This window comes from Bos javanicus, chromosome 13 (assembly GCF_032452875.1).
Source record: "Bos javanicus breed banteng chromosome 13, ARS-OSU_banteng_1.0, whole genome shotgun sequence".
Lineage (NCBI taxonomy): Eukaryota > Metazoa > Chordata > Mammalia > Artiodactyla > Bovidae > Bos > Bos javanicus.
The window spans coordinates 66,758,180-66,777,708 of record NC_083880.1 but is presented as its reverse complement, the minus strand read 5'-3'; the positions used below and the strand labels follow the sequence as shown (position 1 = coordinate 66,777,708).

General features: G+C 53.3%; 1 protein-coding gene across 1 annotated transcript in view; it reads right to left on the bottom strand.

Moving 5' to 3' along the window:
- VSTM2L (V-set and transmembrane domain containing 2 like) overlaps window positions 1-12,624 on the bottom strand; it is a 39,031-nt gene extending 26,407 nt beyond the window's left edge. Inside the window, exon 1 of the mRNA XM_061437552.1 lies at window positions 12,253-12,624. Coding sequence (XP_061293536.1) covers window positions 12,253-12,373 — 121 coding nt within the window. The 5' untranslated portion in view covers window positions 12,374-12,624. The remainder of the gene's footprint in view (window positions 1-12,252) is intronic.
- Between the last annotated feature and the right edge of the window lie 6,905 nt (window positions 12,625-19,529).

Here is a 19,529-nt window from a genome sequence, read left to right as displayed (position 1 = left end):
TGGATCTTTTAAAATTAATTTTTCTTGTAGTTGCTAATGTGGTTAGTTTCTGCTATACAGCAAAGGGAATCAGCTGTTGTTTACATCTGGCCCTTGTTGTAAGGATTAAATCCATTAGTGTTTTTATAAAGTGAGTGTCTGACTCCAAGTATGTGCTTATAAAAACGTTTCCTTTTTATTTATTTATTTAGTGGTAATTGAAGTGAAGTTCACATAACATAAAATTAACCATTTTAAAGTGTACAAGTCAAGGGCATTGAGTCCAGTCACCAAGTTGTGCGACCACCATGCCTATTTAGTCCCACGACATCTTCATCCTCCCACTAAGCAGTCACTCCCCCTCCTCCCAGGCCCTGGCAACCACCAATCTGCCTTCTGTCTCTACGGATTTGCCTATTCTGGATATTTCACATAAATGGAATAATAGAATATGTGGTTTTTGGGGACATGCTTTTTTTCACTCAGCATAATGTTTTTGAGGTTCGTCCATATTGTAGCATATTATCAGATTTCATTCCTTTTTACAGAGTTGTTTCTTTAATGAAATATCTCACAGAATCCCTAGCACATCCTGGGAAGCAGCCACTGTCACCCTCCTCTTCTTCAGATGAAGAAACTGAGGCACAGAGAGGGTGGGGACTTGCCCAGGCCCCCTGCCAGGCAGCCCCCATGCAGCAGGGCTGGCAGGCTGGGGACGGGGTGCCTCCCAAGGCCACCAGCACATATTGAAGGAGACAGCCGTGGAATTACAAATCTGGGGAGATTTAAGGAGAGTGGAAATGTTCTGGCACTTGCAGGATTGTGGAAGTTGAGCAGGTTTCCCCAGTGGAATTCCCGCCTCCTCTTCCCACACATCTAGGCCACAGGGGATGAAAGGGCTTGAGAGGGAGAAACCAAGTGTGGGGACGTGCAGGGAGCCAGGGATGGGATGAAGGCTGACGGCTGTGCAGGTACCATTTCTTTTCATGCTCACCTGTACATCCTGCAAAGCTGGTGGGGTGAGCCACCCACTGCACTGATAGCTAGTGAGGCTCAGAGAGGTTGGCAGGGGAAGAGCGGCCAGGATTTGAGCTTGAGTGTCTGAGCTCAGAGTCCAGGCGTGTACCCATCCTTAATGCTTGTCACAGATTGCAGGGGGTGCGGATGGAGGAAGCACAGGGAGGCTGCATCAGCCATAGAATGAGAGGTAACCCCAGAGCCCCAGAGAAAAGCTTCCGCAGATCCACCAAGAAGGGGAAAAAAAAGTCTGGAAGCACCCAGAGTGGAGTGAGAGAGGCCAGGACCAGAAAGGACAGAGCAAGAGAGCGGCAGAGATGGGAGCACCTGAAAGCCAGGTGCAGAGATCAATAGGAAGAGAGAAACTGAGGCAGCATGCCCAGGGACGCTTCGGAGCAGAGCTTCTGGGGATGCCCAGAAGGCAAGGGCAGAGAGCAGAGTGGCTATGCTGCCCCCTCCTCCACCCTCTCTCTGACAGGACCCAGTCAAACCCAGCTCCCCTTGGGACCCAGTTCCTGCCTCCAACCCAGTCCCTGCTACTCCTGCCCAACTGTGTCTGAGAAATCCAAGACTGTACCAGTAAACACGTGGGCTCTGGAGTCAAGCTGACCTGGATTTGAAACCCAACTGTACTTCCCAGAGGTCAGCCAAACTCTGAACCCCAGTTTCCTCATCTGTAAAATGGGTATTGTGGGGACTCGAGGGGATCACACATACCTGTAAACGTCTGGCTGCTGCTATTCATGCTGACTCTCTGGGGGGCGGGGGTCTTACTCCAGCCCCGCCTCCCAAAGGCTCCTACCTCCTTTTCCCTCACCTAGAAGACTGGCCTTTAGGGAAGGCTTTTAAGCCCAATGACTATTCTAGAAGCAAATAAGCCCTAGCTGAAAGGGTTCTGCCCTACCCCAGGGCCTTTGCACTTACTGTTCTCTCTGCCTGGAATGGGATTTAATAGAAAGCAGCAGAGCTGGGATGGGGTTGGGGGCACCCAGTGCCTATGTGGAGTTCTGTGACCACTGCTGCAGTGTCTGGGGGACATGAGGAGACCAGCTGATGAGTCTTGGGGCCCCTGCCCCCAGAGCCCCGCCATCAGCCAGCCTGTCCGCCCCTCCCTCTCATCTGCCTGCCCGAGACCATCAGCGCCTTTGTTTTGAGCACTATTTCCACTACTGTTTGCTCTGGCCGCCAGGCCTCCATTAGGGACCCTTTCCTGGGGCCGATGACAGGCGGCAAACAGCTCCCCAGTGAGCCAGCTGTAATTGCTGCCGCCTCTAAGGTCGGAAATTATTTTTTTAAAACCTCACAAAGCAAAACAGACACCCTGCCGCCTGCTCTCTCCCTCCCCGCCCTCAGCTGGGAACCAAGACTGAGGTTTCTGAGAAAGGGGGGTGCAGTTAAGATTCCCCTCAGCCCAAGAGACACCCTTAACATGCCAGGGTGGGGAAAACAAAGTTTGGAGCTCCCATCCCTCGCTTTGAACTCGGTGTGGGGCCCTGGACATCTCTCTAAGCTCCCCCGCCCCCTATTTCCTCCTGGGTGAGAGGAGCGTGTTGATGGGTGTCTGGGGTGCCTGCCGGGGTGACTGTGACAGGGCTCTGACAGGAGGTCACGGGCCTCTCCGTGAAGCAGAGAGAACCGCAAGGCAGGAGGGGAAGGAAGAGAGCCTGCCAAGGGGAGAAGATCACTCGGGAAAACGTTCTGAGGAGGAAGGAGTTCGTGTGTTCAAGAAAGGAAGCTAGCATACTTCTACACACGCGCGCGCACACACACACACACACACACACACACATGTACACACACACCAGACACCCGGCTCCCATCTCCTTTCAAGCCCATATTCCCAACAATCCTTGGCACTTAAAAACCAGCCCCCGCATCCTATGAGCCCAGAAACTCAGCCCTCTCGCCACAAACAGCCTCTCCTCCTCCATTAGCCCCTCCAGCCTCCAAGGCCTATTTAAGGCCCCCACTTCAACCCAGGGCCAGCCACGCCCTGTGCCTTCACCACTCAGAGATCCTCCAGGCTTGCCCGTGCCCTGGGGATCAAAACCAACCCTCCCCAGCCTAGTCTCAGCCACAGCCTGCTTTTCCAGGTACGCCCGCAGGCCCCTCCAAATGAAGCCCCTGCCAGACCCAGACAGAGCCTCCTCTCAGCCCCGACGGTCCTTGGACGCAGGCAGAGAAGGCGCCCACCAACCCTAGGAGGTCTTCCCTGACTGCACCAGGACACAGTAACCATTCTCACTGGGAACCCCCTACCCCGAGACCTCCCTCCTCTGCGGCTCACCTGCCCTGTTTCTGGGGCTCCCACCTCTGGTTGAATGTCCTCCATTATGTCTCCCTAAACTCACCCCCGCGGACACTCACCAAGGACCTGCAGGGGAAAGGGAGTGAAGCTTCTTCCGAGGCCACCTCAGGTCACAACACGGAACAGTCCCCAGCGGTAGGGGAAGGACTCCAGAGCCTGGCTCTGCTTCACGCCAGCCCTGTGTCCTGGGGCCAGCCTGGAACCTCAGTCACAGGAAGGCTGCTTCCCCCAAGGACCACAAGTGGGCTTTGGGGGCCCTCAACAAGCCCCCCTGACACTGGACCAAACCACGAGGTATTTTTCTGAGGAAATAACCCAGTTTTCATCAACCAGTCCAATTCTCAAGAGGATCGTGACCTCCAAAAAAAACTGGGAACCATTAGTCTAGACAAGGTCCAGCGCCCCTGGTAGCTTCCCCATGTGGTCATTCACTCGTTTATTCCTTTAGTTCATTCAACCGGCATTTCCTGGGTGCCTGCTCTGTGTGGGTGTCATTGTGATACACAGAATCCGTGCATGTGTAAGCCTGAGATGTCACCTGAAGAGAGGAGTGTGTGTGTGTGTGTGTGTGTGTGTGTGTGTGTGTGTGTGTACAGAGAGACAGAGGAAAAGGGCAGACCGAGGTGGGAAAGATGAGAAGAGGGAGGAAGGAGATGGAGCAGACACAGGGAAAGGAACAAAGAAAGATGGAGAGTGATCGAAAGACGGAGATAGAGATTGAGAGAGACAAACCCATAGAAAGAGATTCGGAGGAAGAGAAGCAGGTGAGCATGTGGCACTGATGGGCACTGCCAGCCCCCTAATTGATAGCTCTGAACGAGGCCCCCCTCCTGGCTCCAGCTCTAACCTTCCAGATGCTCCCAGAGCCTCCACACCTCACGTCCCAAGGGCACCTGCCTGGAGGGGGCTGGGGAGGCCAGACCTGATGCAAAGGCAGAGGGCACCCGCCTGGCCCCTTAGGCCAGTCCGATAAAGGACCACCCAGGCCCCTTCCTCCCCACTGCCACAGCTCCTCCAGTCACACGTGAGCAAATACCCGAACATTCACTCCAGACTCAGGCTCAGACAAAAACAGCAGCCCCCGTAGAATCCAGGCAGGCATGACCCTACTCCCACCACTCCCCATGATGATGCCAGACTTGGATCCAGGACCCTAGACTCTCAGCCCTGGGCTCTTTCAGACAGACTGGGCCTTCTCAGCCTTTTGGCATCATGGACCTTGAGAGAATCCCATGAATCCAGGGCGCGCTGTGGAACAAAACACCGGCCCACAAGCCCAGCTGGTTTGGCAACCAGCAGAGGACAGATGAGCGGGTTAAGAGCTGCAAGCTGGGCTCAGGCCTGGCTCAGCCATCCAACATCTGCATGTCCTCAGGCAAGTCACATCACCGCCCACCCCCGCAAGCCTCAGTGTCCTCGTCTGTAAAATGGGAGTGCCCTCTGCACAGAACAGGCGAGGACTGGATGAGAGGAGGTGGAGAAGGGGCAGGCACAGAGAAAATCCCCTGTGATTCCTGGCTGGTGTTTTGGTTCAGAGCCCAGAAGGCCACTGAGAGCTAAGCGCCAGGTGCCAGATGGAATGCCAGGCCACCATCGGCTCCATCCTCACCTGTTGATGGGAGGACAAAGGACAGCACTTGGGAGGATACAGATGGAGGTGTTCTAGATGCTTAGAGCTTAGGAGAACTTGGCGCTGTTCAGGTGGGAAAATGAGGCCCAGAGAGGGGCAAGGACCTGCCAAGCCACCCAGAAGCTGGAGGCAGGGGGAGGGTAGATAAAAACCCAGGTTTGACTCCCTGCCCCAATTCTGGCATTATAAGTGGGAGCAGAACTGGTAAAGGAATCTCTACCCCAACCTCTTAACACTGGGAGCAGCGAAGGCCCCCACCCCCACCGTGTCCCCCGTGTGGGACCAGGCCTCCTCAGTCTTGGGAGCCCTGCCCAACTCAGCCCTTGTCCCAGCCCCATCACCAAACTGCTGGGTGACACATCTCATTAACACCCACTGGCTTCTGCCCACTTCACCAGTCTTTGCTCTTTTGGTAAAGAAGGCAGGCTTCTCCTCTGTGATACCCCCAGCTAATAATTGGTCCAGCTTGCATACCTCCTGTGATGGGGAGCTCACTCTTGGTACCTTCACTGCCCCAGGAGGGAGTGCCCTTCTCCAGGCTGAACATCATTCCTGCTCCTTAACTCATCACAATTTACACTTACATAAATTTTACAAATTTAGTTGTCTGAGCAAGAGCCCTATCTGTCTTCTTCACTGGTATGTCCCCAGTGGCTAAAAGAGCCTGCTCCATGGTAGGTTCTCAACTATTGAAGTATTTGTTGAATGAAGGAAGGAAGGAATGAATGATCTTGCAGCCCCTGTTAGGCCAGCAGTTCCCAGTGTGAGGAATAGGAGTATGAGGTGGGAGGGGGTGGCCTGCAGGCCGGCACCCCCAAGTACGGTGACCCGCACACACGAATGCGTCTGTGCACCACCTGGACCATTACATCCATCATGCTTTTCTATAAACGGACTCACTATGTTTTAATATCCCTGTTAGGCTCATTCTAAGCAATCATATCTGTGAAATCGCAGTTTTGATGTGCTGGTTATATTCTTCCAATCCACATTAAGATAAATGCATAACTATTAAAATGTAAGAGGTTTGTCTGTGTTCTGCCTAAAACCATCTCTCAGGTAGGACCCAATCTTGCCGAGAGGGGTCTTCTTGAAGAAGGGGATGGTGGAGCTGAGCCCTCTGCTGGCTTCAAGGAAGGGGAGGGGACACAGCAGTGAACAGGGGGACCTGGAGCAGCAGCAGCCCCTCTGCCCACCCCCCTTCTCCACAGCAGCAGGTATCAGAGCGATCCTGGGGTCACCAGCTGGTAAAGGAGTGGATTTATCCCCCTAGCGAGACCATGGCCCCTTTTTCCATTGGAAGAATCCCACTGGGGGCTGGGAGAAGAGGCTACATCCTGGGACCCCATTACCCTCAGGGCTGAAGCATCTCATATGCACCCCAAGGGGCTGGGCCTAGGGGTCTACCCACTGCAAGAGAGAATCAGCCTTACTCACCCCAGATGCCCATGTCGTGGTCAGTAAAGATAAGGAGGGGGTTCGGGTTTTGTGATTTTTCTACTAATAACATGGATTTCTTATGAAATTAAAATTATGTGAATGTTTAAAATGACACTGATTTGGCATGAACACAAGTTTACATTCAGACCTTAGACGTCTACCTTATCCTCCTTGCCACCCACTCCATCATTCCCTGCCATCTCCCGGGGCTGGGCATTGTGGTGGGTACCAGGACACAAGGGACTCTGACCCGCTCCCACCATGGAGGCCCAGTCATTACAGTGGGGGTGGTGAGAGTGCCCAGATGCCAGTCCCCATGTGCCCAGTTGGGCCCAAACTCCCTTGAGGCTGAGACACCCTTCCCATAACGCCCTCAACAGCTGGTTCAGTCCCTAAAGTCCAAGGTCATGACCGAGCACCAGGAGGTGGGCTTGCCTCACGTCCCCTTTCCCTTCTTTCTGACACCTACCTCTCCCAAGGGCGCCAATGTCACTGTTCACACCACGTATCCACTCTCCTTACCCATCTGATTTTCTCAACCTATGACAGAAGCTAGGAAGTCACCAAGGCAGGTTCTGGTCTGGGGATGGCCAGGTCCCCTGCTGCACAGCTCGGGTGTGGAATGTAGAGGTCATCACCATGGGACCAAGGGCCTCTCCCTCCTCTCTGGGACACAACAGCATTGGGAACATGGGCCCCATCTGGGCTCCAATACTTGCTAGGTGCGTGACCTTGGGCAAGCCCTTTTAACCTCATGGAATCTCAGGTTCCTCATGAATACAGGGGAAGTCCCCTCCCCTTAGGATTCTGATGAGGATCAAATGACACAATGCCATTTAAAACCCTGACATGACAATATACTTTTGCTTCCATATAATTCTCACTCTCTCTTTTTAAAAAATATTTATTTATTTGGCTGTGCCAGGTCCGAGTTGTGGCATGCGAGCCCTTGACTGTGGCATACAAGCTCTTGGTTGCAGCATGTGGGATGTAGTTCCCTGACCAGGGACTGAACTCAGGCCCTCTGCACTGGGAGCTCAGAATCTTAACCACTGGATCACCAGGGAAGTCCTCTCACTCTTTTTGTACCGAGGTGGGTCAGGTGATCCCCAAAGCCAAGCACTAACCTCCCAGGCAATCTGGGTGCATACTCTCTTGCCCAAGGCCTTGGTTTTCCCCTTTGTGAAATGGGTAGAAGATGGTCCCAAAGGCCCTGCTGACTTGGCCTGAGCCTCAGTGATTCTTTTATTCCAAATGCTCATCTCCTGCCCTGATGGTTGGCGAGGACCACTCTCCCTGCACCCCAGACCCTGCCCACTTACTTGTCACCAAGAGACTTCCCCCAACACGCCTGCTGTCACGGTGGCAGCGAGTTGAATTCCCAGTCCTGCTGGCCGCCTGCGGCTCCCCTTGCTTGGGGAAAAGGCTGAGGGAGCCGCTGATAGGCAAAGTGTCAAAAGCAATTGGTGTGAAGGACTTGGGGAAAACTGCTTGCGAGGGCCAATTCCCCACAGGAGGCCAGGAAACCCTCAGCCCAGGGCACAGTGTTTACGGGCGTAATTGATAGAATAATCACCAACACCCGAGACAACGCGAACACATTTTTTAACATCATAACCTTCGGAAGACAGCACTCAATTTTCTCCATCTCCCAACCACCAAACTAGCCAGCTTATTGATGGGGAGATACCAACAGTTCGGGAAGGAACGCCAGAAAGCCTGGGTCATTTTTCAGTGCACGGGCTGATTGCCAAATGGCCCGGCAGCCCCCACCCCCTCCCGCAGCATCCCGCTGCACCCTCCTGGCAACAGAGAAAACCTCAGGACAGGGAATCACTGAATGGACAAAGGCCTGGCCAAGCCAGGATCCTTGTCTGCATTGGGGTGTATTAATAATTGAAGGTGCTGGCCTAGGGGTGTGTGTGTATGTGAGTGTGTGCATGTGTGTGTGTGTGTGTGTGTGTGTGTGTGTGTCTGTGTGTCTGTGTGGCAGGGCGAGGGCGGGAGGATGGATGTTTGCTGCAGTGAAGGGCTTCCTGGGGCTCCTCTGAGGGTCCACATATCCGTTCCAGTTGGGACCTCTTCCTCACTGGCAATCCAGCAGCTCCCCCACACCAGGCAATTTCTCATCAGGTTGGGTGAATACTTAAGGCAGTGACTCCAAGACTCCGGGCCTGGGGAGCTTATTAAAATGCAGATTCCAGGGTCCTCTCAACAATCATTTTGGCCAATGTGTCTGCATTTTAACAAACTCCCTGGGTGCTAGCAACACAGGAGATCCACAAAGATCCTCATTAAAGATCCTGCCTTCTGGGGACTTCTCTGGTGGTCCAATGGTTAGGACTCTGTGCTTCCCCTGTAGGGGACATGGGTTTGATCCCTAGTCAGAGAACGAAGATCCTGTGTGTAGTGTGGCCAAAAAAAATAAAAAGATCCTGCCTTCCAGACCCCTACTGTGAATAAGATCTAGGAAGAGTCCTGGAGAAGAAGTCTAATCCAGTTTCCTGCTTCTAACTTGCACGTGGCCTCAACAAGATCTCATCACCTTTCTGAGCTGCTGGTTCCTCTTGGTGGAACTCACTGTTTTCCCAGTTGTCCGGGGAGCTGGAAAGGAGTCCCTGGGGTAGGGACGAGCAGGGAAAGGAGTTCCATCACACGACTGGCCAAGCCTGCCTCACAGCTGTGCTGGAGGGGGCAGGTTTGGAACTGCCAGACACACTTTTATTGTAGGCTCGCCTTCCCAGCTCTCTGTACAGACAGTGACCTTGAGCAAGTCACTGGCCCTCTCTAACCTTTGTTTCCTCCTATTTTGGATGTCAGCCTTAGTGAGTAAACACTGGTCAGGGGTTTGGAAGCACCTACCACACAGTAGGAAGTTCATAAATGTCAGCTCCCTTTCCTCCCACCTGCGCTGTGCTCAGGGCAATGAGCTAACTCTATCTGATCAGAAAAAATCAAATTAGCTGCCATTCATTGAATACCTACTTAGCATAGATACTGACCATCACCTTCCTTGCCTCCTGTTTCCCGATGTCTCCCTAAGAGACAGGTACCAACCCCTCCCCATCACTCCTCATGTCTTTAAAAACCCCTCTGCGAAGTGGGCTGAGTGGAGGCAGCCGGGAGGTGGGAAGTGAGACCGATGTCCTTGCGGACCCATCTGACCATGGGCTTTCCCTGTGACAAGCCCCGGGGCGAGCAGGTGGAAGGCGTTAGCCTGGTGGCTGGGCTGGGCTGGGCTGGAACTGAGCTGGAGAGCAGCCACCAAGCGGTTGGGGTCAGTGGACTCCTCCCCAGGAGCCCCCTCTTCCAGCCTCCCACCCCCACCCGAGGCACAGAGACACCTCCCTAAGCCAGCCACATTTCCTGAATCAGCTGAGGACACGCAGAGCCCAGGAATAATGGAACGATCGGGCTCCAATCTGCTAAACAGCAATTTCTGGGCTTTTTCAGCACACACAGCTTTTATCAAATTGGTATTCTCCTCCTGAACACAAACGACTTATTAGACATGACCCACTTATCCGCCGCGTCTCACTATCATTAATAACAGTTTCTTTTTGTGATTAAGTGAGTGGCTCTGAGCCCTTCCTGTGGTGTTAGGCGTCTGGCCCGGCAGAGGGGCAGCAGTGGGGGCTCCTTGGCATCAACCACTTGGTGACTTTGAACCTGGTAGTGTTGGGAGCCGGCAGTCTGGACCCTGCAGAGCGGTCCAGCCTCCTCGCTTCTTGAGGGACAGAAAGAGCCCTAGAGGGGTGACTCACTTGCCCAGAACTGCACGATGGGTCAGCAAGAGAAGCAGGGCTCCCCTGGAGCCAGTGCTGTGTCCTTCCCATCCAACCCCTCCTCTGGGCCCTTGGTGGACCTCCCCAGGGTGCAGTGGGGGCAATTACAGCCAGCGGGGCAGAGCTGTGCCCTAAGCACACTTGGCACCAGGGGGCAGGCAGAGACTGCCACACAGGGGTGAACCCTGCTTCCCGATGAGGGGGCCACCTCGGGGCCTCAGGAATGACAGAGTAGCACCCACAGCCTGGGGGTCTGTGTCTGCACCCACAGCTCCAGGGACGGGATTGATGGTAAACCTCACAGCCCCACTCCTTGGGTCTCTCGGGACCGAAAATTCAGGAAAGCCCTTCCTTGGAACATCTTCCTAGTGTGAGTTCCAACCGTGCCAAGGATCTGAGTGGAGCCAGGAGGGGAGCGGGAGGAGGAATCCCTAGTTTCCCTTGAATGGGAGGGAGCCTGACAGGGAGATGAACGTCCTGGAAAAAGCACTGTCTTTGCCCGACAGACTCTGGGGCCAGTCTCGGTGCAACCATTCACTCACTGTGTGACCTTGGGCGAGTCCTTTTACCTCTGAGCCTTGGTTTTCCCATCTGTATACTAAAGATCAAAATAACCCTTCCCCTATTTTAGCACTGCTCCAGCCAGGTTGGTAGAAATTAGATGAGGGATAAGAAAGGTGCGCAAATGGTACAAATAGAGCAGTTACTATTTAACCTGGTCAGGAAGAAGGGTGTAGGGAGTCACAGTTCCTCAAAAGCAGAGACCCTGAGAAGGGCTTACTCTCCCAGGCAATTCCAACTCACACGTCACGCCCCAGTAAAGCCTTCTCTGAGCTTCTACCACCACAGCCCTTACTCTTTTCCATCAGAAGAAATCACCCAGTTCTCTGCCCTTTGTGCAAACCTGTCCCCAGTCCTGGGCATACATTGCCCAGCATGGGTGCTGCAGCCTCCCCTGCAAGCTTGGAAATCCTTGTAGGGAAGAGATGGATGAAGTGTCTCCATTTTCATCTGTGCCCTGGTCCTCATACAGGAAGGAGTCCACCTCACGGAGGCAGGGGGAGCCCCTGCAGCTGCCGGCCTCAGACAATCCAACTCTACCGCCAACTTGGGCTCCTCTGGGGCTGGAAGGAGCTTCTGACACTCTGGCAGCCAGTGCTGGGAATGCTCACTTGCTCCCCAGCTCCCACAGTGGCTGAGTTGAGAGGTCCCACCTTTCAGTCCTCCGGGGTCAAAGATGAGGATGAGAGGGGACCCTACAGAAGGATGGCAGGGGACCCTACAGAAGGATGGCAGGGGGCTTCCTGCCCACCCCTAGAGGCAGACAAAAGCTCCAGGCTTCCCTCTTCCCCTTCCACGCCTCCGACTGGAAGCAGCAATGTCAACTATTCCAGCGTCTTTGAGGGGCTCCCACCAAGCCAAGATGCCACCCACCTGATGGGGTGGCTGCAGTCCAGGCTACCAGTTCTCAAGAAGCGGGCTCGTCTGTCCCCCGGGACCTTTCCCAGTGGGGCAGGTGTGGAGAGGGAAGGGACAAGGACAGCTACAGGGTTAAACCCACAAAGGGGAAAGGCAGATGGGCAGAGAGGGGTGGGTGAGCAAAGTGTGTTCACAAGTGTGTGTATTTTGCCAGTGTGTCTGCAGGAAAGCGGGCAGGCAAGAGTTGTGCTCTGGGGTGCCAGCTGGCAGGGTGTGAGCCCTCCGGCTGCGCCTGCTGTGTGTGTAGTGGGCACAGAAGTGAGGGCGATCGGAGAAGGTGTCTGGAGATATGTGAGGGTAGGAGTTGTGTGAGAAAGCAGCGAGTGTGGCTGTGTGTCCGTGGCTGGTCGTGAAGGTGTATGTATCCACGCGAGTGTAGAGGGTGGGAAAGGAGCCCTCCTCGAGAGTGGCATGGGGGTGGCACCCGGGGTGCACCCTGGTCCGCAGGAGTGGCCAGGGAGCCAGAGCCGGTCCGCAGACCCTGCAGGGGGCGCCCCCCCTCGGACTCCCACCACCGGCGCCGCGGGCTCGAGTCCGGGGACCGCCAAGTCGGAGCCGCGCTGCCCAGGGTGGGGTTTGGTGGGGAAGTCCGCGGGGGCGGCGACCCAACTCACCGTGGCCGGAGATGTGATTGTCCCAGGGCGCGTGGCCGGCGGGCCGCGTGGCGCCGCCGAGTTGCAGGAAAAGTGCCAGGTAGTGGAGGGCGCCCAGCGCCACGGCGAGCGGAGCCCCCATGGTGCGCGCTCGGGCCGGAGGGGGCGCCGCCGCCTCACATCGGGGCTCAGAAGACCGCAGACCTCGCGCCCTCCGGCCCCTGCCCGGTGCGGCCTGGCTGCCCGGCTGCGGCTGCTGCCCCTTCGCTCGCGGAACCCGGTCGGGCCCGGTTCCGGCCCCCGCCCGGCTCCGGCCCAGCCCCGGCTGCGGGAAGCGAGCGCACGCCCAGCCGGCCGCCTCCGACTGCGGGACTCTTCCCTTCCGCGGAAGGCCACTCCGCTCGGCGCCGCTGCCGCCGCACCCCCTCCCTCCCGCTCCCCCCGCCCGCCCAGAGGAGGAGGCGGCGGCGGCGGAGGGATCTGCCGCTTGATTTATCATCAAAGTTTTGCCCAGGCTGGGATTTTTAAAGCGGTACCCGCAACTTCTCCCGGCCCGAGAGCGCAAGTCGGGGCGAGATGGGGTGGAGGAAGCCACCCCAGGGACCCAATTCCTGCCAAGCATAACACTACTGGTTTCACGAACTGAAATGCTCTCCAGTGGGATAAAGAGGAAAACCAATCGACCAGACCCAGCGCGCTCAAAAGGGACTCCTCAACTTTGCTAGCTGGGCGGTGCCGAGGTCAGGGAGGCAGGTTGGGGTGGGTGGGTGGATGGATGGAGGTGAGGGGGAGGTGGGAAGAAAACCTGGGCTGAGGCACTGGAGACCTGGTTAGACCTGCCTGCCGCAGGCTGTGTGATCGTGTCCGAGTGTCTAGCCCAGGCTGAGCTTCAAGGTCTTCATCTGAGAAGTGGGAATAAATAGCTGCCTTCAGGGATCCTGGTGAGGATTACAAAATCGTGTGTGTAAAGCGCTAAGCATAAACGCCGCCCTCGTGGTAGAAGCTCAATAGTTATTACTGATGTTGTCCCCCTCTCTGGGACTCAGTTTTCATGTCCGTGTAGTGGGTGTAAGTAAGGCAGGCCAGTGGCTGGGTCTCCTTCTAGCTTAGAGAGGCTGAGCCTTGTGCAGTGGAGTGGATCGCCCCCTTCTGGACTGCAGAGCTCCCTCCCTTGGACAGAGGGGCCTAGAGGTGGTGGTGAACGAAGTCACTTTCATTTCCAGGAGCAGGAATCCTAGGAGATCCTCCTATTCCTCCTCTGTTTTACTGGGGCTGTTGAGACAGACCTCCAGAACAGACATAAGGCGGACCTGTGGCTTCATTTAAAAGAAGACTAAGCACGTTAAATCAGAGACAGAGCTTCTCCGAGGACCTCAGCGAGTCTGCGGCCAAGTTCCTGCCTCCCGGGCAGGATCTCTCCTACTCTCATCCCTTGTGCTTCATCAGGCATCGTTCCGGGCACAGCCCTACCCGCCGCGGTTTCAGCACCTCGGAGGAGGACAGCATCCACCCCGGCACCCATCTTTTCAACCTCACCCACCGCACCTCTTCGGACTCTTAGATGGGAGGGTTCAGCACCATGGACAGACCTTCTGATTGCCTCCCTCACCCCCGCCAAATGGGAGTCAGAACTAGAGAAGGCCCACATCCCTCTCCAGACCACACACAGGTGGATCCAGCATTGTGGTCATCACCCCAACTTTGAGAATAAGGTTAGAGCCCGAGGAACAGCTTTCCTCCTCGCCCCCGTCTTTAATTTGTTCTTTCATACCCCTTTCCAATAATATGGCGGACAACACACCCGTTGGGGCCTGTGTTCTCCAGCAACAATACAGTTTATTCGAAACCATGGACAGCACCCTGAAGGGGCGCGCTCTTACGAACACCCAACGGACAGCATTCACAGGACCGGTGGCGCGGCGCCGCCTTCAGCACCGCGGACAAACCCCGTCGTCATCTAGCTCCTTCCCGTCCATATTCTCTGGAGTAAGGGCTTTTTTTTTTTTTTTTTTTTTTGGCCTGATTAACTTACTTATCATTTCCCTCCCACGCAGAGGTAGTATTTATTTAGGCTATCCTGGAATGGCCTGGCGTCTTGGACCCTATGAAAGCGTTTCCTTATTCATTAATTCACTTTACCCTCCCTCCCAGTGAAATGGTTTCCATTGCCCCCGTTATAAAGATGGAGAATCTTTTGTTGTTTGGCTGCACTGAGTCTTAGCTGTGGCAGACGGGACCTTTGATCTTCATTGCAGTTGCGGCATGTGGAATCTTTAGTTGCTGGCATGTGGGGTCTAGTTCCCTGACCAGAGATCAAATCCTTGCCCCTCTGCATTTGGAGTGTGAAGTCTTAGCCACTGGACCACCAGGGAAGTCCTGAAGCTGAGAATCTTCAAGATCACATAACGGCTGGTGCTATGACTGAAACCCAGGACTCTTTCAATCCCAGCCTGAAGCCTCTCCAGGAGAATAGAATGCCAGAAATGGGGTGCAAACCCAGGGTTTTTTCCTCTTAAATTTCAATTGGAAGGAAGCAGGCAGAGGCAAGGGCACAGGGAGATAAAGGAGAGAAGAAAGGAGAGAAAACAAGAGACTCTACTTTCAGACTGCAGAGAAACGAGGTCAGAGTGGGACAATGGCCCTGCCCTTACCCACTGACTGACCTGCAGGCAGCCTTTCTTCTCATAGTCTGTGCTTAGTCACGTAGTCGTGTCCAACTCTTCGCAACTCCATGGACAGACTCCTCTGTCTATGGAGATTCTCTGGGATGGGGTTGGATCTTGTAACCCCTGAAGTTCCTTCAAGGACAGATTTCCAGGGATTTAATGAGTTTGAAAAGGCTGTTGCTGTAATGGTTCTGCTCAAAAGCCTCCGATGGTCTTGTCTATTAGAGAAATCTGACATCTCTGGTTTACATTTAAGGTCCCAGCCTACCTTCTGCTCCAGGCACCATCCCCTGTCCACGTTGTCTTCCTACACCCATGCTAGCTTCATCGTAGCCTTACCATTCCCTGTGTTTTCCCTCTACACGCATGCCTTCCCCTCTATCTAGCTGAGTCTTCCACTGGCCAAAGTCCCATCTGAATCCCTCACAGGAAGACATGCCTGCTGGCTTCTCCCAATCTCTGAGCCTCTGTTGGCCCATTACTGTTTACCCAGTGTTATGCTACAAGTTTACTTCTCCAATTTAATCCTCTGAACTACCAAGCCATATAGGGTAGAATAGTGTGATTTTAAGTGTGGAATCTAGTTTTGAATCCTGCCACTCACCCACTAGCTGTGTGACCTTAGATAAGTTACTTAGCTTTTCTGTGCCTGAGCTTCCTTATCTGTAAAATAAAGATAATAAAGCCTCCGTCACAAGGTTATCATAAGGATTAAATGTCTTGCTACATGGAAAGCAGTTAGAACACTGCCTGAAGAAAGTGAAAGTGGAAGTGAAAGTGTGAGTCCCTCAGTCATGTCAGAATCTATTCAACCCCATAGACTGTAGCCCTCCAGGCTCTTCTGTCCATGGGGTTTTCCAAGCAAGAATACTGGAATGGGTTGCCATTCCCTCCTGTAGGGGATCGTCCCGACCCAGGAGTCAAACTTGAGTCTCCTACATTGCAGGCAGATTCTTTACAGTCTGAGCCACCAGGGAAGCCCAGAACACTGCCTGTTAATGTTGTTCAGTTGCTCAGTTGTGTCCAACTCTTTGTCACCCCATGGACTGTAGCCCACCAGGCTTCTCCATCCATGGGACTCTCCAGGCAAGAACAGTGGAGTGGGCTGCCATTTCCTTCTCCAAGAACACTGCCTGGCACAAAGTAAATAGTAACACATAGAAAATACATAGCCATATGCTGCTGCTAAGTCGCTTCAGTCATGTTCAACTCTGTGCGACCCCATAGACGGCAGCCCACCAGGCTCCGCCATCCCTGGGATTCTCCAGGCTAGAACACTGGAGTGGGTTGCCATTTCCTTCTCCAATGCATGAAAGTGAAAAGTGAAAGGGAAGTCGCTCAGTCGTGTCCAACTCTTCGAGACTCCATGGACTGTAGCCCTCCGGGCTCCTCTGTCCATGGGATTTTCCAAGCAAGAGTACTGGAGTGGGTTGCCATTGCCTTCTCCGACATAGCCATATACATGCTGGCTATTATTATTATTTATACATAAGTAAACAGGTGTTCAGAGAGGTTAAATATCTTCTCCAATGTCTCACAAGACAATTGCAGAGTGTGGTATTTTGATTCCAGAGCTGATGCTCCTGGCATAATACCTAAGCACATCTAGTTCAATCCACCCAGCTTAGGAAACTAAGACCCAGAGATGATGAATGAATTCCTCAGAGTCACACAGCCAACCACGGCAGAACTAAACCCAAGACTTCTGTCTGTCAGCTCAGGGCTCTCCCACAATACCATATTGTCCTGTCTGCATTTTCTGCAGCACCTCAACTGTACTTTTCAGTTTATAAATCACATTTACACCCATGCTGTCATATAATTTATGCAACAACCCCTGAGGCCACTATTATTACCTTCCTTCTTATTAAAAACTATTTATCTATTCATTTGGCTGTGTTAGGTCTACATTGCGGCACATGGAATCTTTGTCGCATCATGCAGGATCTTTTTTTTTCAGCGCATGGACTCTCTAGTTGTGGCACTCAGGCTCTGGAGTGCAGGCTCAATAGTTGTGGCGTGTGGGCTTAGTTGCTCCTCACCATGTAGGATCTTAGTTCCCCCACCAGAGATTGAACCCAAATTCCCTGCACCGCAAGATGGATTCTTAACCACTGGACCACCAGGGAAATCCCTACCTTCCTTCTTTTACAGATAAGGAAACTGAAGCTCAGAGAGATGAAGCAACCTGTTCAACATTGCACGGGGAGGCAGGGCAAAGGCTGAATGTGAAAGGACGAATCCTCAGCCCCCTATTCCTCCTCTGTGAAATTTTGCCTCTTTTCTGCTTTGCGATCCAAGTGCAGACTGCAGACACTGTGGAAGCTAAAAGCCTACAGGAGGCCCAAGGTAAACGAAAACCGTTCCAGGAAACAGTCTCTAGGAATTCACTAGGGCGGCAGACTGTTGTCATTCATCTCACTCTGGGGATGCTCCAGGAGACAGTAAGCTTCCCATCCCTGGAGACAATTAAACAAGCATCTCGTGGTCACGTGGACGCCAGGAGGCAAATATCACAGCTATTTCCACCACCCAAATGAGGCTCAGAAGGTGAATATCATGTTAGGTATTTTAGTCAGGAAAGGCAATCTTTTCAAAGTTCGCCCCAAGCAGTGGAACTTGCACTGTCCCCTCCCCCTGGCGCAAGCCCACTGGAGAGTCCCCGGCCTCCCCTTAACTCAAGGAGGCCGCCCTCCCCTTCCTCCTTGAGAGGTGTCATTTGAGCACCACGGCTCTGTCAGTGGTAACAGCCGTAAGATTTGTCCTTTTAATCCAGAATCAATAACAAATTTCATTTAAAAATAAATTAAACCAGGCATTGGAAATCATTCACTGTGTGGGCCAGGGCCCTCTATAGTGCCGTCTAAATGGCTTCCTTCTGCTCATCTATCAATGCCAAGAGGGGGGAAATACCTAAGCTGCCTGATTCATGGAGAAACTACTTGAATGTATCAGCTCCTAACAATGAGCAATTGAGCCCTGAGTTGCACCTTTTAACACACCAATAACATGTGGAGCACGAGTTCATGAGAGCTTATCGGAGACCCCATGGTCGCTGGCTTGGAGGGAACCCATTTATAAGGGGGAACAATGGCTTCAGTATGTAGCCACCTAATTTCCAGAATGCATTACTGAGCTCAGAGGAGCAATGAAATTCTATTAAACTCTTATCTGCCATGGGAGGGTATGAAACCGGAGGGGAAATCCAGACTCGGCAAAGACATGGCCAGAAAGGACTGGGACTGACCCTAGGAGGTGGGTGAGCAAACCCGGAGGGGAAGAGGGGCAGGCGGGGCCCTGGATGGGTAAAAATATGTGCATTAATAGAGCTCTGGTTTCCAGCGATTATGTTTACATCAGCGAATAAAACTTGGCAATAAAACATCGGAGCTGCGTCTCAGACAGCATTTCCTTTTACAGTCTGGTGTATTTCATTCATTATAACAGGAGGCAAGGAGCTTGAGGTGTCCCCATTTCTCCCCCTTTAATTAAATTTTTAAATTACTGCCCAAGATTTGGATAAAGGAAAAGACTTACAGCTTTGCGAATCGCCATCCCATCTGATCGCAGCTCCCATCCTATCACAGTGGTGGCCCTGACTGTACCAGGATCCAATATTATTAAAGTGAAATACTGTGGGCATTTCCTGCCTGGGCTCTGGTTTGTAAAAGGAGATGCAAATTTGGGAGAAAAATTGGCTCAGGCTCAGAAAAGAGGCCTGGGTTCTGAGACTGGTTTTTGCCATCCCCTTGCTGTGTGACCTTGGTCAAGTTACTACCCCTCTCTGAGCTTGACAAGTTCTCTTTTCCCTGACACATCCATCTGGAGGCTTTTAGAAGTGATTAGGGGCTGGGGGTATTCCCCCCCACCCCCAAGTGCACACTGGGATGTCTTAGGGAGCTTAAAAAAAATAATAATATTCAGTGCACACGTGCTAAGTCACTTCAGTCATGTCCAACTCTTTGCGACCCTATGGATTATAGCTTGCCATGCTCCTCTGTCCATGGGATTCTCCAGGCTATACTGGAGTGGGTTGTCATTTCTTCCTCCAGGGGATCTTCCCAACCCAGGGATCAAACCTGTGTCTCTTAAGTCTCCTGCATTGGTAGGTGCATTCTTTACCACTAGCATCACCTAGGAAGCCATAATAATGTTTAGATCACACACCCAAAATTCTGACCCAAGTGGTTTGGGTGAGGCTAGTCCTGGGTATCCGGTTTTTTTGAAATTCCCCAGGTGATCCCAGTGTACAGCTGGGGTTGAGCACCACTGGCCTAGACACAAAATTATGTAATATTCATGGACTTTAGACTCTCTGGGGAGACTGGATGTGCCTGTACTGGCCCAGGCCCCACTCCTGGGGCAACCCTCCTAGTCTGGCTGGGGGAGATTTCTGGGGATCTGCCAGCTCACCAAGCCCCAAGTGTACCTTGTGCAGGGATCCAGTGGGCCACAGAGAGGACCCCAACAGGATGGGAGGACCGGGGCTCCTACTCCTGCAGTCTTTGAATTGGGCCCAATCAGCCTCTTGGGGTGAGGAGGCTACCTGCCCCAGCTCTTATCTGCAGGGTAGTGCGGGGTGCTGTTGTGACCTCCTCCTCCCACGTCTGGGATGCTCCTCTCCTCTGACGA